Source organism: Polypterus senegalus, chromosome 3, assembly GCF_016835505.1.
Source record: "Polypterus senegalus isolate Bchr_013 chromosome 3, ASM1683550v1, whole genome shotgun sequence".
In the NCBI taxonomy this organism is placed as follows: Eukaryota; Metazoa; Chordata; class Cladistia; order Polypteriformes; family Polypteridae; genus Polypterus; species Polypterus senegalus.
In genome coordinates this window covers 268,342,656-268,364,071 of record NC_053156.1, presented here as the reverse complement: position 1 = coordinate 268,364,071, position 21,416 = coordinate 268,342,656, and the positions used below count along the sequence as shown (strand labels likewise).

Genomic DNA, 21,416 nt, shown 5'->3' with positions numbered 1-21,416 from the left:
TTATCTTTCTCTGTGGTGACACCTCTTTGACTCACACATTGACCCAGCAATGACACTTCTCTCCAGAGAAGGTGGCACTTATCAGGATGAAGTTTAAGGTTGGCCACATGAAGCTTCTGCAGAACCTCCCTCAAGGACTCCAGAGCCTCCTGGAATGTCTTGCCATGAACCAGTAAATCATCCAAGTAGACAAGGCATTGAGTACCAGACATACCTGCCAATACCTTATCCATTAACCGTTCAAAGGTAGCTGGAGAATTGCAAAGACCAAAAGACATAATTCGGAACTGCCAGAGTCCCTTTCCTGTGGAGAATGCAGTCTTAGGTCCAGCTTCAGGTGTTAGATGCACCTGCCAGTAGCCACTGCGCAGGTCTAGTGATGAAAACCAGGCTGATCCTGCTTCCAAATCCAGGGACTCATCAATGCGAGGCAACGGATAGGAGTCCTTGATGGTTACAGCATTTACCCACCGATAATCAAAACAAAATTGCCACTTGCCATCCTTCTTGGGGACAAGGACTACAGGAGAGACCCAGGGAGACTCAGAGGGTTCGATAATCGCGGCCTGCCTCATTTCCTGCAGAATGTTCTCAGCTGCTGTCTGTTTAGCTAGTGGCATACGGTGGGGGCGCTGTTTGATAGGGGAAGCACTCCCAGTATTGATGTCATGCTGCACAAAAGAAGTCTGACCAACATCATCTGCAGAGGTAGCAAAACGGTCCCTAAATTCATGTAACAACTGCCAGAGCTGGCGCTGTTGCTTGTGTGTTAACCCGTTCCTGTTGGCATTCCAAACAGTGCGGACAACCTTCATTACTGGGACGGGTTGAGTGATGTTAGTGAAAATAGGCACATGTTGTTCTTGGGGAGCCACCACTGGTGGTTTCCTTCTGCCTTGCTGGTGCCCTAACAAGGGGAGTGTCCCAATGCCTTGAAGATAGAGTCCCCATCTGAAGATCTATTCGCGCTCCAACTGCTTGTAAGAAATCAAGTCCCAAGATACAGGAGTTGTTGATATTAGCCACCCAGACATCCTGCACCCACTGCTTCTCAGCAATACAAATGTCTACTTGTGCTCTGCCTAACATGGGGGTAATCTCACCTGTAGCTGTCATCAACTTAGTAGAATTGGCTGCACATAGAACCGCCACATCCAACATGTCAGGATGGATAATAGATGCAGCTGACCCTGTATCCACCAGTGCCTTGCATACATGGCCACCAGTCAAAACTGAAAGGTGACAGTAATCTCCCTCACCCAGCTGACCAACAGGGACTGTTCTTGGGGCCAGCGTTGTCCCTCCTACAATGGTCCCATGTCGTTTCCCGGTACAATGCTTACTTGGGAGTCCTCTTGTTTAGCCCTAGTGGGGCAGTCACGTTGCATGTGTCCATGTTGCCCACAGTACCAGCAGCGGGGTGGGCGCATTAGGCGTTAAGGATTCCTGAATTGTTCTACATCTATGGCCTTAGTTTGGTGGATAGCTTCCGGTCTCCTCACCTTGGTCGACTCTGCTGATGCAAGAGGTGATTGGCTGTAACCCTCTTTAAATATTTGTTCTGCCTCCTGGGCTGCAGACAAAGCTTGTTCCAAGGTCTCAGGCTTAGTGAAACGGATCTGCTGTCGGAGATATGGTGGGCTCAAACCCCGCAGAAATGCCTCCTTAGCCAACTCTGCCTGCACGGATCTGTCAAAATGGGGATAACCCTGTCGCACCAGAGACTGTACATCTGCTGCAAATGCCCCCAGGACCTCAGTTGTCCTGCGAACCCTCTGCTCCAGCTTTGTCTTATTGTAGTGACAGCTTCTATATGGCCAAACCATCGTTCCAATGCAATTTCCAAAGCATGGGCATTTAACAGCTCATCTTCTGGCACATCCGTCAGAACCACCAATGCATCACCATCCAATGCTGCAGCCAGCTGCACAGCTTGGTCCTCCAAACTCCAGCCATTTGCCCTGGCAATCATGCGAAAATGGGTGTTGTATGCTTCCCAAGACCCAGTTCCATCAAATCTGCCAATATTTAATACAGTCCCACCCATCCGTTGTGTCTTTATTTCATCACTCATATGCACCGCCTCCCTAGCCGCCCTCAGCCACGTGTTGTCCATGCAGCATAACAGTTCTGTGTAGCCATGGCGCCCTTCGCGCAATCCTTCAGCCAACACGTTTATTGTCTCTCCATCTACGTGTGCCAATAACTGCCCTGCTCCATAATCCTCCGTCCATCCGTACATATTTACTAAATAAAGGAAGCGCTGTTTAAATTTGGTCCACACCAACACACTCGGGAAGCGCTGCAATTCTTTTGTTTCTATCGCTCCGTTCGGCCTCGCATTAAATTGAGCGTCGTCCATAAAATGGGGTCGTGCTGCAGGCTCAACGGTATTCAGCCTCATAAATGCAAACTGCTCCGAAGGAGGCTCTAAGTCGCCCTCTTGCTTCACGCGGGCTGAAAACCTGCCCTCCTCCATGAGTGCTAACTGCCTACGCGAACTTATATGCGGCGTGAATGCTTCTTTAACACTAGAATTACCAGAGCCTATGAAAAAACTTTTAAATCCTTCCCACCTTAAATCGCTTCTTAAAATTGTTCACAGCTCTCCACCAGCGTCTTTTGTCATCTAAATGTGCTGATAAAAACCAGGCTGCAAGCAGCCGGCTGTTCCATCCCCCCACCGACTTAGAACGTGCACAAACTTCTCCCAGCTCATGCCTTGATTGATTTTATGGGAGTGAAGTGGAGTTTTAGAGTGGAAATAATAGATCGTTGTTTGGAACACACGCATTTCATGTCTGTTCCGTTTCTACAATAATCTGTGTAAACACATTGTTAAAACAGAAACGTTTTTTATATTCTACTAGTAGATGACAAAATGTAGGCATAAACTATATAATGTATGAAGCCTGAAGTATCGCAGAAATACTTTCACAAAAGGTACAAATGTAACACAACAATTGCGCTTTTATTCAAAAATATAACTGCAGAAACAAAAAGCCACCTTAACATGCGACATTGACAGCCGTTTATTATGACTGCCTCTGTGGCGCAATAGAATCACAGCTGCCGACTGGGAATCAAAAGGTCGCGAGTTCGATCCAGCACCACTCCATTTTGAGAAGTAAACTGCTCTTAGTCTTACTATTTTAGAATAAAAACATACATTTGATTTCAGTCTGTAACAGCCGGTGTAATTTATGATACTTGTATAGGTTAGCTTTGGTTTTTTTTTTAAAGTCAATTTTATTATCTCAGCCGTGTTCACCTATGGTGCACGCAGGAAGGAGCCACGCCCACCAACTCCAAGACCATTGGATACTACGACAACTCAGAGCCACGCCCACCAACTCGGACGCAACAACACAGAAAAACAGGCATCATTTATATTCGTCTGTCGTAGAGGTCACATGCAGCTCCGACCACATTGACTGTTCATAGAGGCATGTTTCTCGTGAAGGTGAATCGCCATATGCAGCATGTAAAACTGTTTGTGAGGGGTATCCCATGGGATCCTTAAAACATTCCTTTACAACTGAGTTTAAAACACAATGAAGTGAGCAGTCTTTAAAAAACAAGTTTTTGGTTACGACGCACGACCGCGTGCACCATAGCAAACTGTTTTACACGCTACATACAGCAATTCGCATCCACAACAAACATGCGTCTTCTTAGATGCTCCTGCACTTTGTACACACCTCGCTACTACCGTGGTCGGGTGTCTTGGTGGATTATATACAGAAAGGCAGCCAAAACTGCACAGAGCAATGAAAAGTCTACGTAATTCACAGGTGCATCTGGACTGTGCAAAGACGACAATGACTTGAGTGACGAGTTGAAAGTGGGCACATGAGCAGGCAGTGTATACTGAACGAGAAATCAGCAGACTAGCATGACAGAGGGAGCGGAGTGGACATCCTTCTCCTCTCCTCCCGTTCCACCCTCCGTGCCTGAGCACCGCACGGACGATTGTGTGTTGGTTCGTTCTGTGCATTGGTTAAAACCCAATGAAGGAGGCAGTCTTTAAAAACCAATAAGCCCTGTGCCTCTGTTTCATTACCGTCTCACCTGCTTCACCAATGCAGGTCCTGCAACAGTCGAGATGCTCTCTCGCCAGCTGACCTTCTCTGTGCCAGACCGGTTCACACAGAGGCACCACATCACCAGGCAGTGTGTATGCTTCGAGAACGAGGGTGGACGTGACAGGGCTATCTAAGAGGCATGTTTGTCACGGATGTAAATCACTGTATGCAGCGTGTAAAAGACTATATTGTATGTTGCCCTCTCCAGAGTTGCATCTTTTCATTCACCTACAGTGGTATACACAATGAAGTGAGCAGTCTTTAAAAACCGAGTTTTCGGTTACGACGCACGACCGCGTGCACTATAGCAAACTGTTTTACACGCTACATACAGCAATTCGCATCCGCAACAAACATGCGTCTTCTTAGATGCTCCTGCACTTTGTACACACCCCCCTCCCACCTCGCTGCTAACGTGGTCAGGTGTCTTGGTGGATTATATATAGAAAGGCAGCCAAAACCACACAGAGCAATGAAAAATCTACACGAGTCACAGGTGTATCTGGACTGTACAAAGACAACAACGACTCGAGTGACGAGTTGAAAGTGGGCACATGAGCAGGCAGTGTATACTGGATGAGAAATCAGCAGACTAGTATGACAGAGGGAGTGAGTGGACGTCGTCCTCCTCTCCTCCCATTCCACCCTCCGCGCCTGAGCGCCGCACGGACGATTGTGTGTTGGTTCGTTCCGTTCATTGTTACAATGTTGCTTTTCTTGCTGAATTATTACATTACCGATTTTTCAAATGTTAATTTTCTCCCTGTGCTTAAAAATTATTAAACAACCGGCCTGATTATGCAGCTCAGAAAGCCAAACGTGACAATATACTGTACATTTGTAGGAACCCCAAACCGCCATTCTTGAAGAAGCCTCCAAGTACTCCATAGTACTGGCAGTTATTTTCTTCTTCTTCAGGCGCTAGAGCAGACAACCCCAAAATTAAATCCATTCAGTTCAGTTGATGGGCAGCCTAAATGTGCAGCCCATAAAACATCTGCTTGTTATAAGTTAAAATAAAATCAAATTCAGAATTCATATTTTGCCTCCCTAAAGTTGTGGCATAAAAAAGCTTGAAAAGTAACACTTGATTAAATCTTGTAAACATTTAATTGTAAAACCTGCAATGCCCTCCATAATGTTTGGAACAAAGACACATTTTTCAAAGACATTTTTAACTTTATCAAATCCACTTAAGCCTATTCTGGTGCAGTGTAGGAAGCAGTCCTGGATGGGTTGCTAGACCTTTATAATTAAAATTTTCTTTGGATCCAGTGAATAATTTCTTTTTCTAGGAAAAATAACAAATAGCATTCTACTTTAAGTTGCTGATAACCTTTGCAGTTTTAGCTTTTCTTTGTTTTAGTACATTATGGCAGTATGTTCCATGCAGTCAGTTATTTGGATTGATGCAATATTGCAATAGCTATCAGTTTTACATTTACTTAAAAAAACAAAAATAAACTGCCCCTAATAAATTAGTTGCGATTTGTGATGTAGTGTTGGTGTTTCCCGTGACCCCTGCATTCACTTAAGTACTGGGTGTTTCTTGCAACTTAGCCTGTGAGCTGATATTTTTGTAATAATACATTTTATCTATTCGTAGGCGTCTTTCTAAGCACTCAAAGACACCGAATAATAGATAAAACACAGATTATAAACAAAACTAAAATACAAAAATTAAAATCGGACAGAGCAATTGTAATTAAAGAGAAAAAGCAGTCTTAAACAAATGAGTTTTAAGTTTAGATTTGATAAGTGAAAATCCATCCATCCATTATCCAACCCGCTATATCCTAACTACAGGGTCACGGGGGTCTGTTGGAGCCAATCCCAGCCAACACAGGGCACAAGGCAGGAAACAAACCCTGAGTAGGGCACCAGCCCACCGCAGGAAAAGTGAAAATGATTCAATACTTCTGATCTCAGAAGGTAGTGAGTTCCAGAGCTGAACTGAATGCTCTGCTCCCCATGGTGGCAAAATGGACGAAGGGGACAGTCAAGTGGATGGAGGAAGAGGATCTAAGGGTACGGGAGGGAACGGCAACATGGAGGAGGTCAGACGGATATGGAGGGCAAGGCTGTGGATAGTCTTAAATGTTAACAGAAGATATTTAAATTGAATGCTGAACTTAACTGGAAGCCAGTGAAGCTGCTGCAAGATGGGAGTGATATGGTGAATAGAGAGGGTTCTAGTAATGATGCGGGCAGCTGAATTCTGGACCAGTTGAAGCGTCTAAAGAGATTTGCAAGAAAGACCAAAGAAAAAGGAATTACAATAGTCCAGACAAGAAGTGATAAGGCTATGAACAAGGATAGCAGTGGTGTGAGGAGTGAGGGAGGGGCGAATACGATTAATGTTATGCAAGTGGAAGTATGCAGTCCGGGAGATGTAATTGATGTGGGACTGAAAGGATAAAGTACTCTCAAGGATGGCACCCAGACTCTTAACGTGTGGGGAAGGGGAGATAGAGGAATTATCCATAACAAAGGAAAAATTATCCATTTTTGATAATGTTGATTTTGTGCCAATGAGGAGAACCTCAGTTTTGTCATTATTTAACTTAAGAAAATTTGAAGAAAACCAGGATTTGATTTCTGCTATGCAATAATTGAGCGAGGAGGATGGAAAGGTAAAAGTAGGTTTGCTAGTGAGATAGAGCTGGGTGTCATCAGCGTAACAGTGGAAGCTAAAATTATATTTACGAAAGATATTGCCGAGGAGGAGGTAAATTATGAAAAGGAGGGGCCACAGGACAGAACTCTTGGGCGCACCTGAAGTAACAGCGGTGGGTTGGGATGTGAAAGTTTTAAGCTGAGCAAACGGAGTGCGGCCTGAGAGGTAGGATCTGAACCAATCTACTGGTGTATGGGTAGTGCCAATTGGAGATAATCTATTAGGAAGAGTAGTGTGACAAATAGTGTCAAAGGCTGCACTAAGATCAAGAAGGATGAGAATAGTGATTAAACCAGAATCAGCTGCCATAAGGGGGTCTTTAGTAATTTTGATAAGTGCGGTTTCTGTACTATGGAGGGGGCGAAAACCAGACTGGAACTGTTCATACAGATTATTTTAAGATAAATGAGAATGAAGTTGAGTAGCCACTACTTTTTTGAAGAACTTTGAAAGGGTAGATTAGAAATAGGACGAAAATTACAGAAATTAGTCAGATTGGCACCGGGTTTTTTCAGTATTGGGGTTATTGCAGCAGTTTTAAAAGATGAAGGAACAGTACCAGTAGTGAGAGAAGAGTGAATTATGGCAGAGACGAGGGGGATCAGAGAGGGGAGGCAGTATTTGACCAGAAGTGTAGGGAGAGGGTCCAGTTGACAGGTGGATGGCTTAGACTTAGACCAGATCTAAAATTTCTGAGGAAGTTGGAAGATGAAAAGAGGAAAATGAGTGAGTTGGTGGGTGAAATTTAAATGAAGTACTGGAGGAATCCGTACCGTGAGACTTTGTAGGCATAGAACATAGGAATTGGGAGCAAGAATAGTGTGTGTTTCAAATAGGGTTTTGATTTTGAGCCTGAGATATGTAAAATTTAGAGAGCTGAATAAAATGTAAACTTAACTTCTTGCAGGAAGAGTACTTTTGACCTCCTCAGGCTTCCCCCTCCATCTTTGTTGCATTTCAGCTGTAATACATGACATTTTGCCACATCATAATAACTTGCTTCAGGTTTCTGTTCTTTAACCTAGATTTTCAATTGTTTTTAGAGACTTTAAAAACGGAAAGCAGAGATTTTTATTTCCTTGCAGCAGTGGAACAAACACAATGTAAAAGTGCCCAGGTAGTCATGTTTTTTGTGTATTTTCTGTAAAGGACTGGTAACAGAGGTGACAAAGCGGAAAGCCACATCTTTTGTTGGTGCTGCTGGCCCAGTGCCATACACCATGTGCCCCAGTGTTTCAGTTTTACTTTTCTAGTTAAGTAAAAGTGTCATACAGAAGTAAAGCCCTTTATAGCATCTCTTATATTTATTATCCCTTTCCCTTGCAAATGAAAATTATCCTAAATAGGTTCGTTAAGTCAAGCAGTACTGATGATTATTTTTTGGCAATTATTTTAATCCATATTTTTCAGTTTCAGTACAGAAAATGTTGGCTCATAAATTTAGTTCATGCACATGGTAAGATAAGTAATGTACACCTACAATGATCATTTAATTGTTTATAAACCCATTGCCAATAAACCTCAAGTCATTTGTTGTTTTCCTGTTGATCCATGCCACAAGTGAAATTCAGGCCCTAAACTTCCTGATTCTGCTGTTTGATTATATTGCATGTGGACTGGGCTGTATATTGTTAGCACCCTATGCATTTGTCTGTTGCGGCTATATGTATATTCATTTGTGCCTGACTGTATCAGTTTTCTGATTAAATCCCTTCACCTACTACAAAAGGCTTGCCACTCTGTACAACTACAAATCTCATGTTCAAGTATTGTTTATAAATAGCAAAAGTGAGAGCTTACAAATGAAAACGTAAAGTGGCTTTTGGAGAGAAAGGGATTTTTGTTTCAGGATGTAGGGCAGGGTGAAATAAACATTTACCTGCATGCAGTCAATGTGAGTAACTGTGCCACTGTTCACATTGTGTCTTGGTAAATCTTGACCTTTAATGAAGTTGCCGAACGCTTCCAGTAAATGCTTTTAAGTGGTCCAGCACAACAGCTGTACCCATTACAGATTTTCAGTATATGGCCTTGATTCTACATCCTTGTACAGACTTCATCAAAAATGTTCGAGTAACGAAAAAAATGATGCTATTTCCGCTTCTATCTGACTGCTAATGTACTAAAACCACATGAAAAGACTGAGGACTAACTTGGATGTATACCTGCACAGTGGAAAAAAAGAATAACAGAAAATCAGTAGACGTTTTAGTGATTTTGGCACAAATTGTAAGAGGCATATCATTAACAAAACAATGTAGTGCAAAGAAATTTAAATGGCATAGATTTTGATTAAACGTGTATTTGTGTTTTTGCATCAGTAGAAGGTAGCAGTGCATAGTGTTCCGCAGGAAAACCTCAAAAAGCGCCATCATCGTCACACAGCATGTTTCTCTGATTATTCTGCAAAAAGATTTTGCAAACTCTAGCAGTGGTGACGTTACTACAGTGAGACACTCTTGTTTTCTCTTCGATTCGATACTTTTTTTTTTTTTTTTTTTTTTTTTGGGTTGCCTCAAGATTAAGAAAGCATGGGGGAAGGGGAGCTTCTCAGACTGTCTGAAAAAGCTCTTTAAAGCTTGAGCCAGGTCATTTTGTATTGGGAGATGCAGAGAAATGCTTAAAGTAAATGAGGGTCTAGTGATAATATAAGACTTGAACAAGTCCTTAATATGTGCCATTTTCATGTCATTAATTCTCCAGATAATATCATGGAGAATAAATATGTACAGGCTTACAGCATCCTGCGAAACAGGGTATAGATGGTGATGATAGCATGGAGACCTCATTCTTAAAGGCAGTTTTAGTAACATTTTAGAGGTAAATCAAGTAGAAAATTTCCAAGTTTGTCCACCCTACCTCTAACCCATCCCTTTTAATTTGAAATAATTTTCTAAATAACTGGGGTTAAAATGGAGCTCTGCATTAATTTCCTTAGAATATATACTGTACATATATTTATTTGTATAAGAATATAATTTTTTTTATATTCTAATTTTTATGGTTCACCAGTAGTGTTCCCTGGCAAAGTTCCCCAAGCATTATTTGCACCAATATGCTGTGTTTGGTGAACTTATTCGCTAAATATTTTTTGGATTTTCGCAGTGCAGACAGCTTTGATGAGCACCCCCTTTTTTTTTTTAAATCCCCACTTCTCCATGATGTTTTGCGAGGCCAGTATGACCTCATAACTCTGTCGCAACCATACAAATAGGTTTAACAAATGCATACTATAAGCATAGTTCATCTCTAAAGACTTTACAAATCCAGGCAGATTTGCACCCTGCATGCAGTTAAAAAGCATTTTCACTTCAGGGACACATTAGCTGACAATAATGAGTACTGCTGCAAAATATATAGGGGTGGGCAAAAGTAGGTTTACAGTTGTTCTTGTGGAAAAAGGCATGCAGGTTATGATTATTATAATAGCTTTATTAACTCAAAAGAATGTCAGAATGGCACAGAGCACTTAGGTACAGTCTTGTAAGTGCTTAAATTGTCTGCCTTTGTGTACTCACAACTGTAAACCTACTTTCGTGGCATGGACAGTCAGCACCCTTGTTAGCCTTGGGATTCTGCGCACATACTGTAGATATATATATATATATATATATATATATATATTTGTACATGTTCATGTATATTCTGCCGGCATCTTTTTTTTTTTTTTTACTTGAGGTACAGTGACGCAGTGGTTCGCATTGCTGCCTCTAAAGCGCGGGTCACATTTATGGCTGCAATAGTTGGTCCAGCACAGTTAGTAGATTCTTCCTGTAGCCCTCAGGAATACTTAAAAGACCACTGCACCAGTATAATCCATTCAGAACTTTTTTAGTTCCTCCTTCCGCACTAACTTCATTGCTTTTCAGTGTGTTCAGTGAAGTTCCCAAACATTTCCACAATTTTGCCAAGGTGAAGCAAGCTCACTATTCACCATTGTGCAAAACTCAATACCGAGTTTTGAATCAAAGATAGTAGGATTGAAAATTGGTACAATCAGTAAATTCTCAGCAGCAACAGGTTTATCAGATCAAGTGCTGACATGATCAGTAAGGAAGTTCCCCAAAAGTAACAGTTTATTCCCGAGTTTTAGTTTTTCTTACAAATTAAGCAGTTAGTTTATAGTGAAGTGATAGAAAAAAGATGTCACACTTAAGTAAATTCTGAAATGCAGTTGATTTGTGTTTTATTGAATTACCGTGTTTCCCCGAAAATAAGGCAGTCTTATATATCTCACCCACCACAGCAGGAAAAACGTGCACCCCAAAAGCCCCGGCCAGTGCAGCGCTACCGGTTTCACGGACTCCCTTGGGCACCCCCTCCTATGTTAACTCTGGTTTAACAATCAACATGTATTCATGTTATACAAACTACCATATGTTAATTGCTTCTACATTTATTCAAATACAGTCATGTCATCTTATTCTAGAATATCATCATAACTCTCCATATCTGAACCTGCAATTCCTTCTTGGATTAATGGCCCCAATCTGTCATGTGCAGCAATACTGCTCTCCTTAAATGAACACCTCTTGTCCAGGTAACCTGCTCGTAGTGCATTGGTAACACAGCTTTCAGTGATTTTTATCCCATGAATTCTTCACCCAAGTCACCACCTCTTGCAGCTTAAGCTTCACAAAGTTCCCCCGCTGATATCTGTCCATTCTGTTTTCAGTGTAATCATTGACTTCTATTTGCAAATGGTCCTTGAATGCCTTGTTTATTGCAATGTCAAGCGTAACCAGGGCAGCTTTTAGGCTAAATACGGCAGCTCTCAGGGCAGATGCAAAATGGCGGATTAGCGGGAGGCCTTATATTAGCGGTACATCAGAAATTACTGCTAGGTCTTACTTTCGGGGAAACACGGTTAACGGTTTATAGGAGTCAAAAACTATGCATATGGGTATTCAAGGGACCCGCTATGCAATGCTTACTATGCATTACGCATTTTACGAACAATATTAAAATAATATTGATCATATGGACGTGAGCAAATACATTTTAATCCAGGTTTAAAAAGTGAAAAGTGATAGATTTGCCAAATGGGCATCATAATGGTTAGTAATGCTGCCTTGCAGATTCAGAATCCAGGTTTCATATCACCTGATATGTGGATTTCTGTGTAGAGTTTTTTGCATTCATTCCACGTCTGTGTGTTTTCTTCCTCGTCTTATGTTGGATTTAGCAAGGCCCTGTGGTGGACCGGTATCCTGATTAAGGCTGTGGCCAAAACTACCTGAGATCTTGCATATAGTTAAGTGGGCTCAACATATGATAATGAAAGGAAAATGCTGGTACCAAAAACAAAAAGGACACTAGAGAAACAAAGGCATAGTATTGTAAATGAGCAAAATCATCATTTTTAGTTTTCCGTTAATGTTTGTTTCAATTAACATCCCCTGTTCTGTCCAGTCCTGGGTTATTTAGTTCCATTTGTGTCCATATGCCACAGTGAGGTTTGTATATTAATGAAATTTAACAAAGTATGGAAATGTATATAACATGCATGTGGTATCAAATATTATGACCCATTTCAATTAGAAAATAGATTACAGCTGTTTATGACCACAGTCTTCAATATCAACATCAAGGTCCATCTCTCTTGTGTTTTTATATTGTTTTATATAAAAATACACTTTGTCATAATACTTAGAACCCTGGGAAATTTGCGGCAATTTTTAAAAAATACTTTTTAAAAACCCTTTTTTAAGTCACTACATGTGTCATTTTTTGAATGTTTACTTTTTAAATACATCAAGAATACCAAACTGTCACTTTCTATCTATCTATTGGGTCAAACATAATTTAGTATTGTTAATCCCAACCTTGAACAAGGAGTGCACATACAACTACATCATGCATCAATATCTATACTAATAAAAAGCAAAGCCCTCACTGACTGACTGACTCACTGACTCATCACTAATTCTCCAACTTGCCGTGTAGGTAGAAGGCTGAAATTTGGCAGGCTCATTCCTTACACCTTCTTTACAAAGGTTGGGCAGGTTTCATTTCAAAATTCTACGCGTAATGGTCATAACTAGAAGCTATTTTTCTCCATTTACTGTAATGGAGTTTAGCTCGAAAGCCGTGTGGGGTGGAGTTTCGTGTGACATCATCACGCCTCCCACGTAATCACGCAGTACGTAGAAAACCAGGAAGAGCTCCAAAAAGCGCTTAAGAAAACGTGCATTATATAATTAAGAAGGCAGCGAAAAAATTAGAAGCGAGCGAGTGACATATAAAACCATATTCAGCGGCTCACGTGAACTGGCGCGTGCGCAGACAAAAAGCAACAGTTCCAAAGAGTGCTGAACAAAAACCGAATTACACTGCTATGCTCAAATAGATAAACCTCGCGCTGTGGCACAATAGTAGAGGCTTCGCCTCTAGCGCCGAGGTTCGATTCCCGAGAGGGGATGCATTGAGTATGTACGCACGCATTTTTATTCATTTTAACTTCGCATCCCCTTGGTTTGAGACGTATGAAAAAATATGCGGTTAGCAGAAAGACAGATCACCAATTGAAGCTTTATGAATAATGGATACTTTATTCGCGATCAATGATTGTTTTGGTAAAGCCATACTCAGTGTATTCATTACATGAACGGTAAAAAGTAAGAGCGAGGGGAGGGTAACTTATTGAGGCACGCAGGCAAAACCACAATAGCACGCGGGCTCGATGTACTGTAGTGCGCGTCAACTTGATCTGAATTGCGCATTCACATTCGAAAAAAAATATATTTTCAAGTTCTATTTAGTCCATATGTGTCAAACTCAAGGCCCACAGGCCACATCCGGCCCGGCGTGTAATTAAATCCGGCCCGCGAGATCATTTTATATACTGTATTATTGTTATTAATGGCCTGGGGAGATGAAGCGCTGGTAACACAATAAACTACAGATCCCATAATGCAGCTCTTCAGCTGCCTTGCCGAACACTTACCGCGTTAATCAAGTCTAGTTTATGATGCTGCAAATTATTGCGAAGCTAGCCCACACGATGCCGAAGAGAAAAGGTGATTCTGAACATAGAGCCTTTAAAAACCGATGGGAGGCTGAGTATATGTTTACTGACATTGCCGGTAAACCTGTGTGTCTCATTTGTGGAGCTAATGTGGCTGTAATTACAGAATTTAATCTAAGACGGCACTATGAGACAAAACATCAAGATAACCTGAAAGACCTGAATGCAATGCAGAAGATACAGAAAGCAGAAGAGTTAAAGACGAATCTGACATTTCAGCAGACGTTTTAACCCGTGCAAAATCACAAAGTGATTTCAAGTGAAGCTACTTTTATGGGAGACACAAATGCACCAGTGCAACTTGCCCCACTTTCCCTGTTGCCAAGTAATGTTGAACCAAGTCGGCACAACGGTGTTCCCAAATACGCATTTTGCTGATAATACTGAGTTCGCATGGCGCTTTGGTGACTTTGAAGAACAAAAAAAGAATTTTGAGTTGTTTCGCAAGCCAATTGCCGTCGATGTGGAAACTGCACCTGTGCACATTAAGATGGAGGTGATTGAGCTGCAGTGTAATGGCACACTGAAGGCAAAGTACGATACTGCAGGGCCTGCACAGTTTACTCACTCCATTCCCAAACAAATGCTCCAGCTCCGTCTACATGCGGCTCGAACATTGTGCATGTTTGGTACCACATATCTGTGTGAGAAGCTCTTCTCAGTCATGAAGACTAACAAAACAGCACACAGGAGTCGCTTCACTGATGAGCACCTGCAGTCCATCCTGAGAATCTCCACAACACAGAACCTCACACCAAACAGAAACGAACTTGTTGCCAAAAAAAGATGCCAGGCGTCCAGCTCTGATAAAATGACATAAGAGCAAAGACAACTGAATGATTTGATTTGTTATTGCTGAAAAGAACAAATTTTATTTATATTTCCAGGTTTTGTTATGCACCATGTTCATATTTGAATTTGTATAATTTTGACAGGATATATTTTTATGGAGAGCAAAATATTATAAGTTATTTAAGGTTTGAGTTGATTTATTCCGGAATAATAATTTGTCGACTAAATAAAAATTCCTTCTATTTAAAATTTAAATAGAACTTGAACAGAAACGATAGTTCATAATATCCACACAGACTTGCACTTAAGAGCGGGAGTCATTCATTTTAACAAACAGCATATTGTACTGATATGAAATAGCCTGCCCATTTAATTATTTAGGAATGGATAAATAAATTAAGATTTTGTACAAATAATGTTTTTCATTTTTCTTCCTTCATGGCACCCCCAGCAACAGTTGCTTGCACCCCAAAGACTGTATATATGTGTATATATATATATATATATATATATATATATATAGAGAGAGATATATATAGATATATAGATATATATATATATATATATATATATATAGAGAGATATATATATAGATATATATATATATATATATATATATATAGAGAGAGATATATATAGATATATGTATGTTTATGTGTGTGTATATGTATATATGTAGATCTGTATGTATATATATATATATATATATATATATATATATATATATATATATATATATATATATATATATATATGTGGATGTATGTCCTTTTCTTTTTCATTACTTCTTTAACACACTACTTCTCCGCTGCGAAGCGCAGATATTTTGCTAGTTTAACAATAAAATCCTTAACACTGTACTTGTGTTAACCTCTATTTAACCAAATTTAATATCTCATGATGTGTTGAAATATTGTTCTTTCACATTCAGAAGAAAATCTCTTTAATTCTGGTTACATATTCTATTTCTAGAGTACAAGATGAATTGGGACTTTGGCAGTCAGTTGGTTAAATTTTTCAACTCAGCACACAACACAACATTTATTTACCCTTATCTTCTTATGTATGTACTAGTGCCAATTAGAAAATTGGCATTGTTCAGTATTTAATTATTGCAGAGTTCCCCTAATTTATCATTGATGGTATATGGTGAATTGTGTTTTTGTTTTTTTTTCTTTATTCTCTTACATAGCCAAAAATGTAATGCTGTCCTGTATTATAGATCTTAGAATTAAAAAACAAAAACCTAATTAACTATTGGAAAAAATACCTCTTATCTAATCATAAAATAACCCCACTTTATTTTAATTTACTTTTTATGTCCTCACAGAACAAATTGCATCTCAGCCCACCCTTCAACCTTTGGACATACCTTCAACCTTTGCACTGTTAATTGGATATGTATGTCAATACCATAGCTCTTTTCTGACCCAACAGATTTAAAGTTTGGTGTCTACAGTATTGTTTTAAATTTCTACTTTCTGATACTTACTCAAACGCAATTTATGTATGTTGACTTTTTACATCTTTTTTGATAAAGGTTTCTGTTTGCAATAATGATAAAATACTCAATGATTAAATGCACCATTTCATGCCTTGTTATTCAATCACTGGGTTTTGGGCTGTTACTGGTGGGTCGCGAGTTGCTGCTGTTTATAATGGTAGTGGCTGGTTGCTGCTCCAATGATTGCAGTCGATATCCCCCTTTTTGGCTGTGATGATTGCATTCGATTCACAAAGGGGGATCCTGCTATAAAGGTGTGAAACACTGGTGTAGTGCATTTAATTATTTACTTTCCAAACTATGTAATGACTCAAGAGCCATGACATCTTCAGACCGATTGCAGTACCTAGAGAAGCAATTGTGCTTAGCAAATTGGACAAAAAGTTATCTCTTTCGTTGACAACCGATGCTGCCCTTCCAAAACTTCAAAGATGTTGTTCCTGAAAGTGATGCAGGGATACAAGAGAGAGGACTGAATGATCAGACAGTGTTTCATACTGATGCACATAGTTGAGTGATGTGTGTTGGAGAGTATTTTGAAATTTACAATGCAATATCAGTAAATCAAAATGTAATACACATTCGACTGCATGCAGACAATACATAAAAGAATATGACAGCTCTCATGTATGTAAACATTCATTCCCGAGTACTACCAGATAGGCAAATGTTTGTTATTGTCACTTAAGAGGAGGCATAGGAAGTATTGTGTTAAAGATCCTCTTTTTGTTCTAATCACAGATCTCGTAAAGAATTGACTAAACGCTTCTGCCCCAGTCAGTTGTACTCCCCCTCATGGACATGCATACCTAATATTGCATGCAAGTTACAATAACAATCAATGCAATATATTTTTTTTTTGTATGTGATGGAATGAGTTGCTAGGTTGGATGTCAAGTATCCACTAGACATTCTGAGTGAGTGGTGGAATAAAATGGTGACGATAGGCGAGAAAAGCTGGGACTGTGCTGCTTTTAAGAGTGCAGTGAGGAAGGAGAGGCAGAAAACTGTCATTTTCACCTCCGGTCCATTAAGTGCACAGTCCCTGATAGGGAGGGGTGGGACTGGTTTGCCCATTTATGTAAGATGTTACTTATAGAAATAGACTTATGAAACCATTAAAGGACTTAGCAGTGTAGAGACTCCAAAAGCTGCTCGGGGAAGTTATTCCTCAAGCCTAAGTGGGCTGTCACTGACACCACAAAGGATTTTATTACTTAGACTGGAAGTGACCGTGAGAAAGGCTTAAAGCTGTGCTATGTTACAGCTATAATGAATCAACAGTGCAAGGAAAAATGGTGACAGCTCAGTAGCAGGAAGACAGGTTGTCAGAAAATTTTGATGGAATTTGGCAAGTGAACAAGATATACAGTGAGAGAATCTGATAAGAAAGGAAAAGAGGGAAAGGATGATTTGTTTGTTCTTTAAATACTTGCTAGTTAATAAAATTTAATGGAGTACCTTTATGAAATCAAACCATTCTTTCAGCATTTCTGTTTTTAAAGGTGCCTTACATAAGTAATTATTATGGCTTATGCCATGCACATTGATCCAGAATTAGCCACTGAACTGGACTTAGTTATTGCAGTTATTACTTTTGCTGTAGGTGGAAATATCATTGTGTTGTCTGGCTGGCTGGCTGTCTATCTTACCATTTAAATATGTCATACTGTATGTGCTTTCACTACATTATACACTATATTTTAATTGTTATATTAATGAACAAAACTTTGGCCTCAAAAACCCAATGAACTAAATATATTTAGTGTTTGTCAGTTAATTGTCAGCAATAAAGTATGCTATTTTAGTATTCATCTCTGTGATTATACTCTTTTCTTTAATGCATTACACGATAAATTAGATATATTTGCTTAATGTTTCAAAGCATTATGGACGGAGCCAGACAGATGTCTTCCAAAACTTTATTTTGGAATGAATATAGTAGGACTAGGCCACTGATTGATGATATGGTCCATCATCGTCTGGCACCAAACTTTACAGAGATTTCCTCAAAGTGGAAGTTTTAATCTCCCACAACTCATAAAGTTATGAGGCACTCGCGTTTCATAGTAGGAGTCATGTGTTATTCCTGTATTATGCCAGTTTAGCAGGAGTGCACTGTAGCTTAGAGAGGCGTCCAGATCAGAGCGTCACGCACAGTCTGAACTGGCATGAAAACATAACTGTTCTGTTGAGTTGGCTTCATGTATTGTGTATTGTGGTGTTTATTTCTGTGCACCTTGTTATGTGTATGGAAATAACACCAAGAAAAAATTGTCAGTAAAGTATACTCATAAGTTCAATATTTTGAATAATTTTTAGTGAATAAAGTGAAATAGGGAAGTTTTTCTATCTTTTGATTTAGGAAAAAATCTTTAATTTATGTCATATAAAAGCAGAGTGGGGACTGGGCGGTCTCATGGTCTGGAATCCCTACAGATTTATTTTTTTCTCCAGCCGTCTGGAGTTTTTTTGTTTTTTCTGTCCCCCCTGGCCATTGAACCTTACTCTTATTCGATGTTAATGTTGATTTATTTTTTATAATTATGTCTTTCATTTTTCTATTCTTTAATATGTAAAGCACTTTGAGCTACTGTTTGTATGAAAATGTGCTATATAAATAAATGTTGTTGTTGTTGAGTTCAATAAATCCATATTCATGTTTATTTCTTTTCTGTAATTATATTGTAAGGAAGTTGGGCAAAACATTTCTTGACAATACAATTTATATTATAGTTTTTTTAATTGTATGCAATGAACTTTCTACAGAAAGCTCTTTATTTTACAAAAAATGAATCGGGGTGTTTTTTTTTTTTTTTTTTTTTAATACCCTTAAATTAATCAAACAAAAGTACAGCAGATTTCCACAAATTTTTTTTAAATTTTTATTTGCAGTGCCAGAATGTTTTCTCCCTCTTGATGTGTGGTCTGGTACATAATGGATATGCTTTGTATTTGTCTTATCTTCTAGCATGGAAGCTGGGGAGTTGTTCAGCAGAATCCAAGATCGAGGAGATCAGGCGTTTACAGAAAGAGGTAAGAACATACAGAGAATTGTAAATGATGAAAGGAGCTGGTGGCTTTTCCAATTAACAAAATAATGTTCAACTTTTACACCACATCTATCTTCAACTTCCTCTATTCTTGGATTACCACTAGTGAAATTTTTTATTTTTATTTTAAATCGCTTGTCACTATTTAAACCAGTAATGTTAATGCAACAGTACGTTTGGCCTAATATGCATAAAATATGCTGTCAAATGTTTTATGTGTGTTAATGTATGGTTATTGTGCTTGCTATACATTCCTAATGAAATAGTTTAATAAATAATTCACCTACCTTTTGTATGCATCACTGTTTTCTGATCAGGGCTGGGCAAAAACACATAACAGATAATTACCTAATATTTAAATTGCTTGATAGCAATATTCATGTGCTGTTTTATTTTCCATGTAGAATCTTTTGGTTGTGGGGTGGCTTGTGTGTGTGTGTGTTTTTTTTTTTTTCTTTTCCTTCTTCTCTTACTATTCCCCATGCTATAAAAGATTCATAATACCTGCCTATACTTGAACCTCAGCCCACCTGCAGGACCAGTATTACATTCACTGTTGCAGATACTGCAAGACCCAAGAGATTTCTACTGAACGTTGTGCATTTGTGTTGTACAGTAAAATATTTGTCAGACGATTTTGTCATATGGTTGAGTATTCTGACAAGATCCAAACATTTAAAATTTAGGTCATTTTTGTTATTGCGTGCAGACATGACAGGTTTGACAAAAATTTTGGTGATTCAGGTTAACAAGGTGACGTACAAATGAGGAAATAAAGTTAGATACTTGCAATAGAAATTGTAATCATTATGCAGTTTTAAACAAAAAATGTTTTATACAGTGCCTGTTTAAACTACATGCAGTGACTCTGGCTTAGTTCTAGTTTATGTTGAAAGATGGAAAATTATAGTGTCTGGGAGCTGGTAAAATTTGAAACACATTTTAAATAAACCAGAGCAAAACGAGTAGTGAAGTGTGGAACTGTGCTGGACAGTGATAGTTTGAGAAAATCTAGTAAATTAAACATTGATTTTAAGATGAAGTTTACAACGTTCTACTTTAATGACAAAATAAACTATGAGAATAAAGTTAACATGCTGACTTTAATCTTAACATAAGTGTTGAGATTAAAATGGAAATATTGAGAATAAAGTCGGCATGTTGACATACTCTGTGAAAGTTGATACAATGGGCAGTAATGAGTACTGTTTTTGGATCGGTGAATCGTTGGTAGAATGGATGTAAATCTTCAACTATCAAGTGCTACATTCCATCAGACAATACAGATACAGACTTCTGAGAGAATGATGATGAATTTAGATCTTCCTTAGTTGAAGCAGCCACTTTGTGCAGTAATTCTAGGCAACTTTTTCCTTGCGCTCATATCTGTCATGGATGTGCATTGTCACAACTTTGAGCATGCTCTTTACTTGCCTTTGGAATCTTATGGCTATCAAAGGCAATAACTTTTTTGTCAATTTCTCCATCAGTAATGACACCACAGTAGAGCTCCTTTTAGACAGCCTGGCTGCTCCCCCACCCATTTTTGAAAATATCCCAGATATTGAGAATGGAGCAAAGGCCTTTTGTTTCTGTCTGATCTGTAGGCACTGCTAGAACTCAGGCTTAACTTGTTTTATCAGCTAAAGCATAGAGATGTGGAGGTGTCAGAGTGAAGCAGAAAAAAAAACCAATAACATGCTGTTGTATTATCAGACTGTTTTTAATAAGACTTACTCACCTTTTTAAAAATTGACGGCACCCAAATATGCAAAAAAAAAAATCACACAATAGCCACATTTTGTTTGCAACTAACAGACTGGTACCCGGCCAGATTCAGTACTTACTCTACCTCTAACAGCTACAATCCTTTTGTTCTGTAATATCATTTTAAAAGTAATACTGTGTAATTCTGGAGTTTCTCTTTAACTGGTGTTAAAAGTCAAGATAAAAAAGTAAGTCATAAAATGTTGCCATATTTTAACAAGGCACCCATGTTCCCTAACAAAAGAGAGTTTGACATAACACATTTGACATGCACATATAGCTTTGCTACATTTTTCTTGTATTATTTTGTTGCTAATGATGATGATACTCTAACATCCCTGCTTCTTCCTTTCAACACGCATTTTTAGGCTGACGACTCGTCAAAAGAGTCCCTTGAGTTAAGAAAGAAAAAAAAAAAAATGTTTTTTTGCTGGCTCACAGGTCTTTTCTTGCTCCATTGCTTTTAAATCAAGCTCTATTTAAGAATGTATTGAGTCAACAAATTGCATGG

The 21,416-nt window shown here is 39.0% G+C and overlaps 1 protein-coding gene across 1 annotated transcript in view; it reads left to right on the top strand.

The window, feature by feature from the left end:
- The window catches only part of mapkapk2a (MAPK activated protein kinase 2a), a 155,048-nt gene that overhangs the window by 97,706 nt on the left and 35,926 nt on the right, over positions 1–21,416 (top strand). Inside the window, exon 3 of the mRNA XM_039749137.1 lies at positions 19,057–19,121. Within this exon, the coding sequence (XP_039605071.1) occupies positions 19,057–19,121 (65 nt within the window). The remainder of the gene's footprint in view (positions 1–19,056; positions 19,122–21,416) is intronic.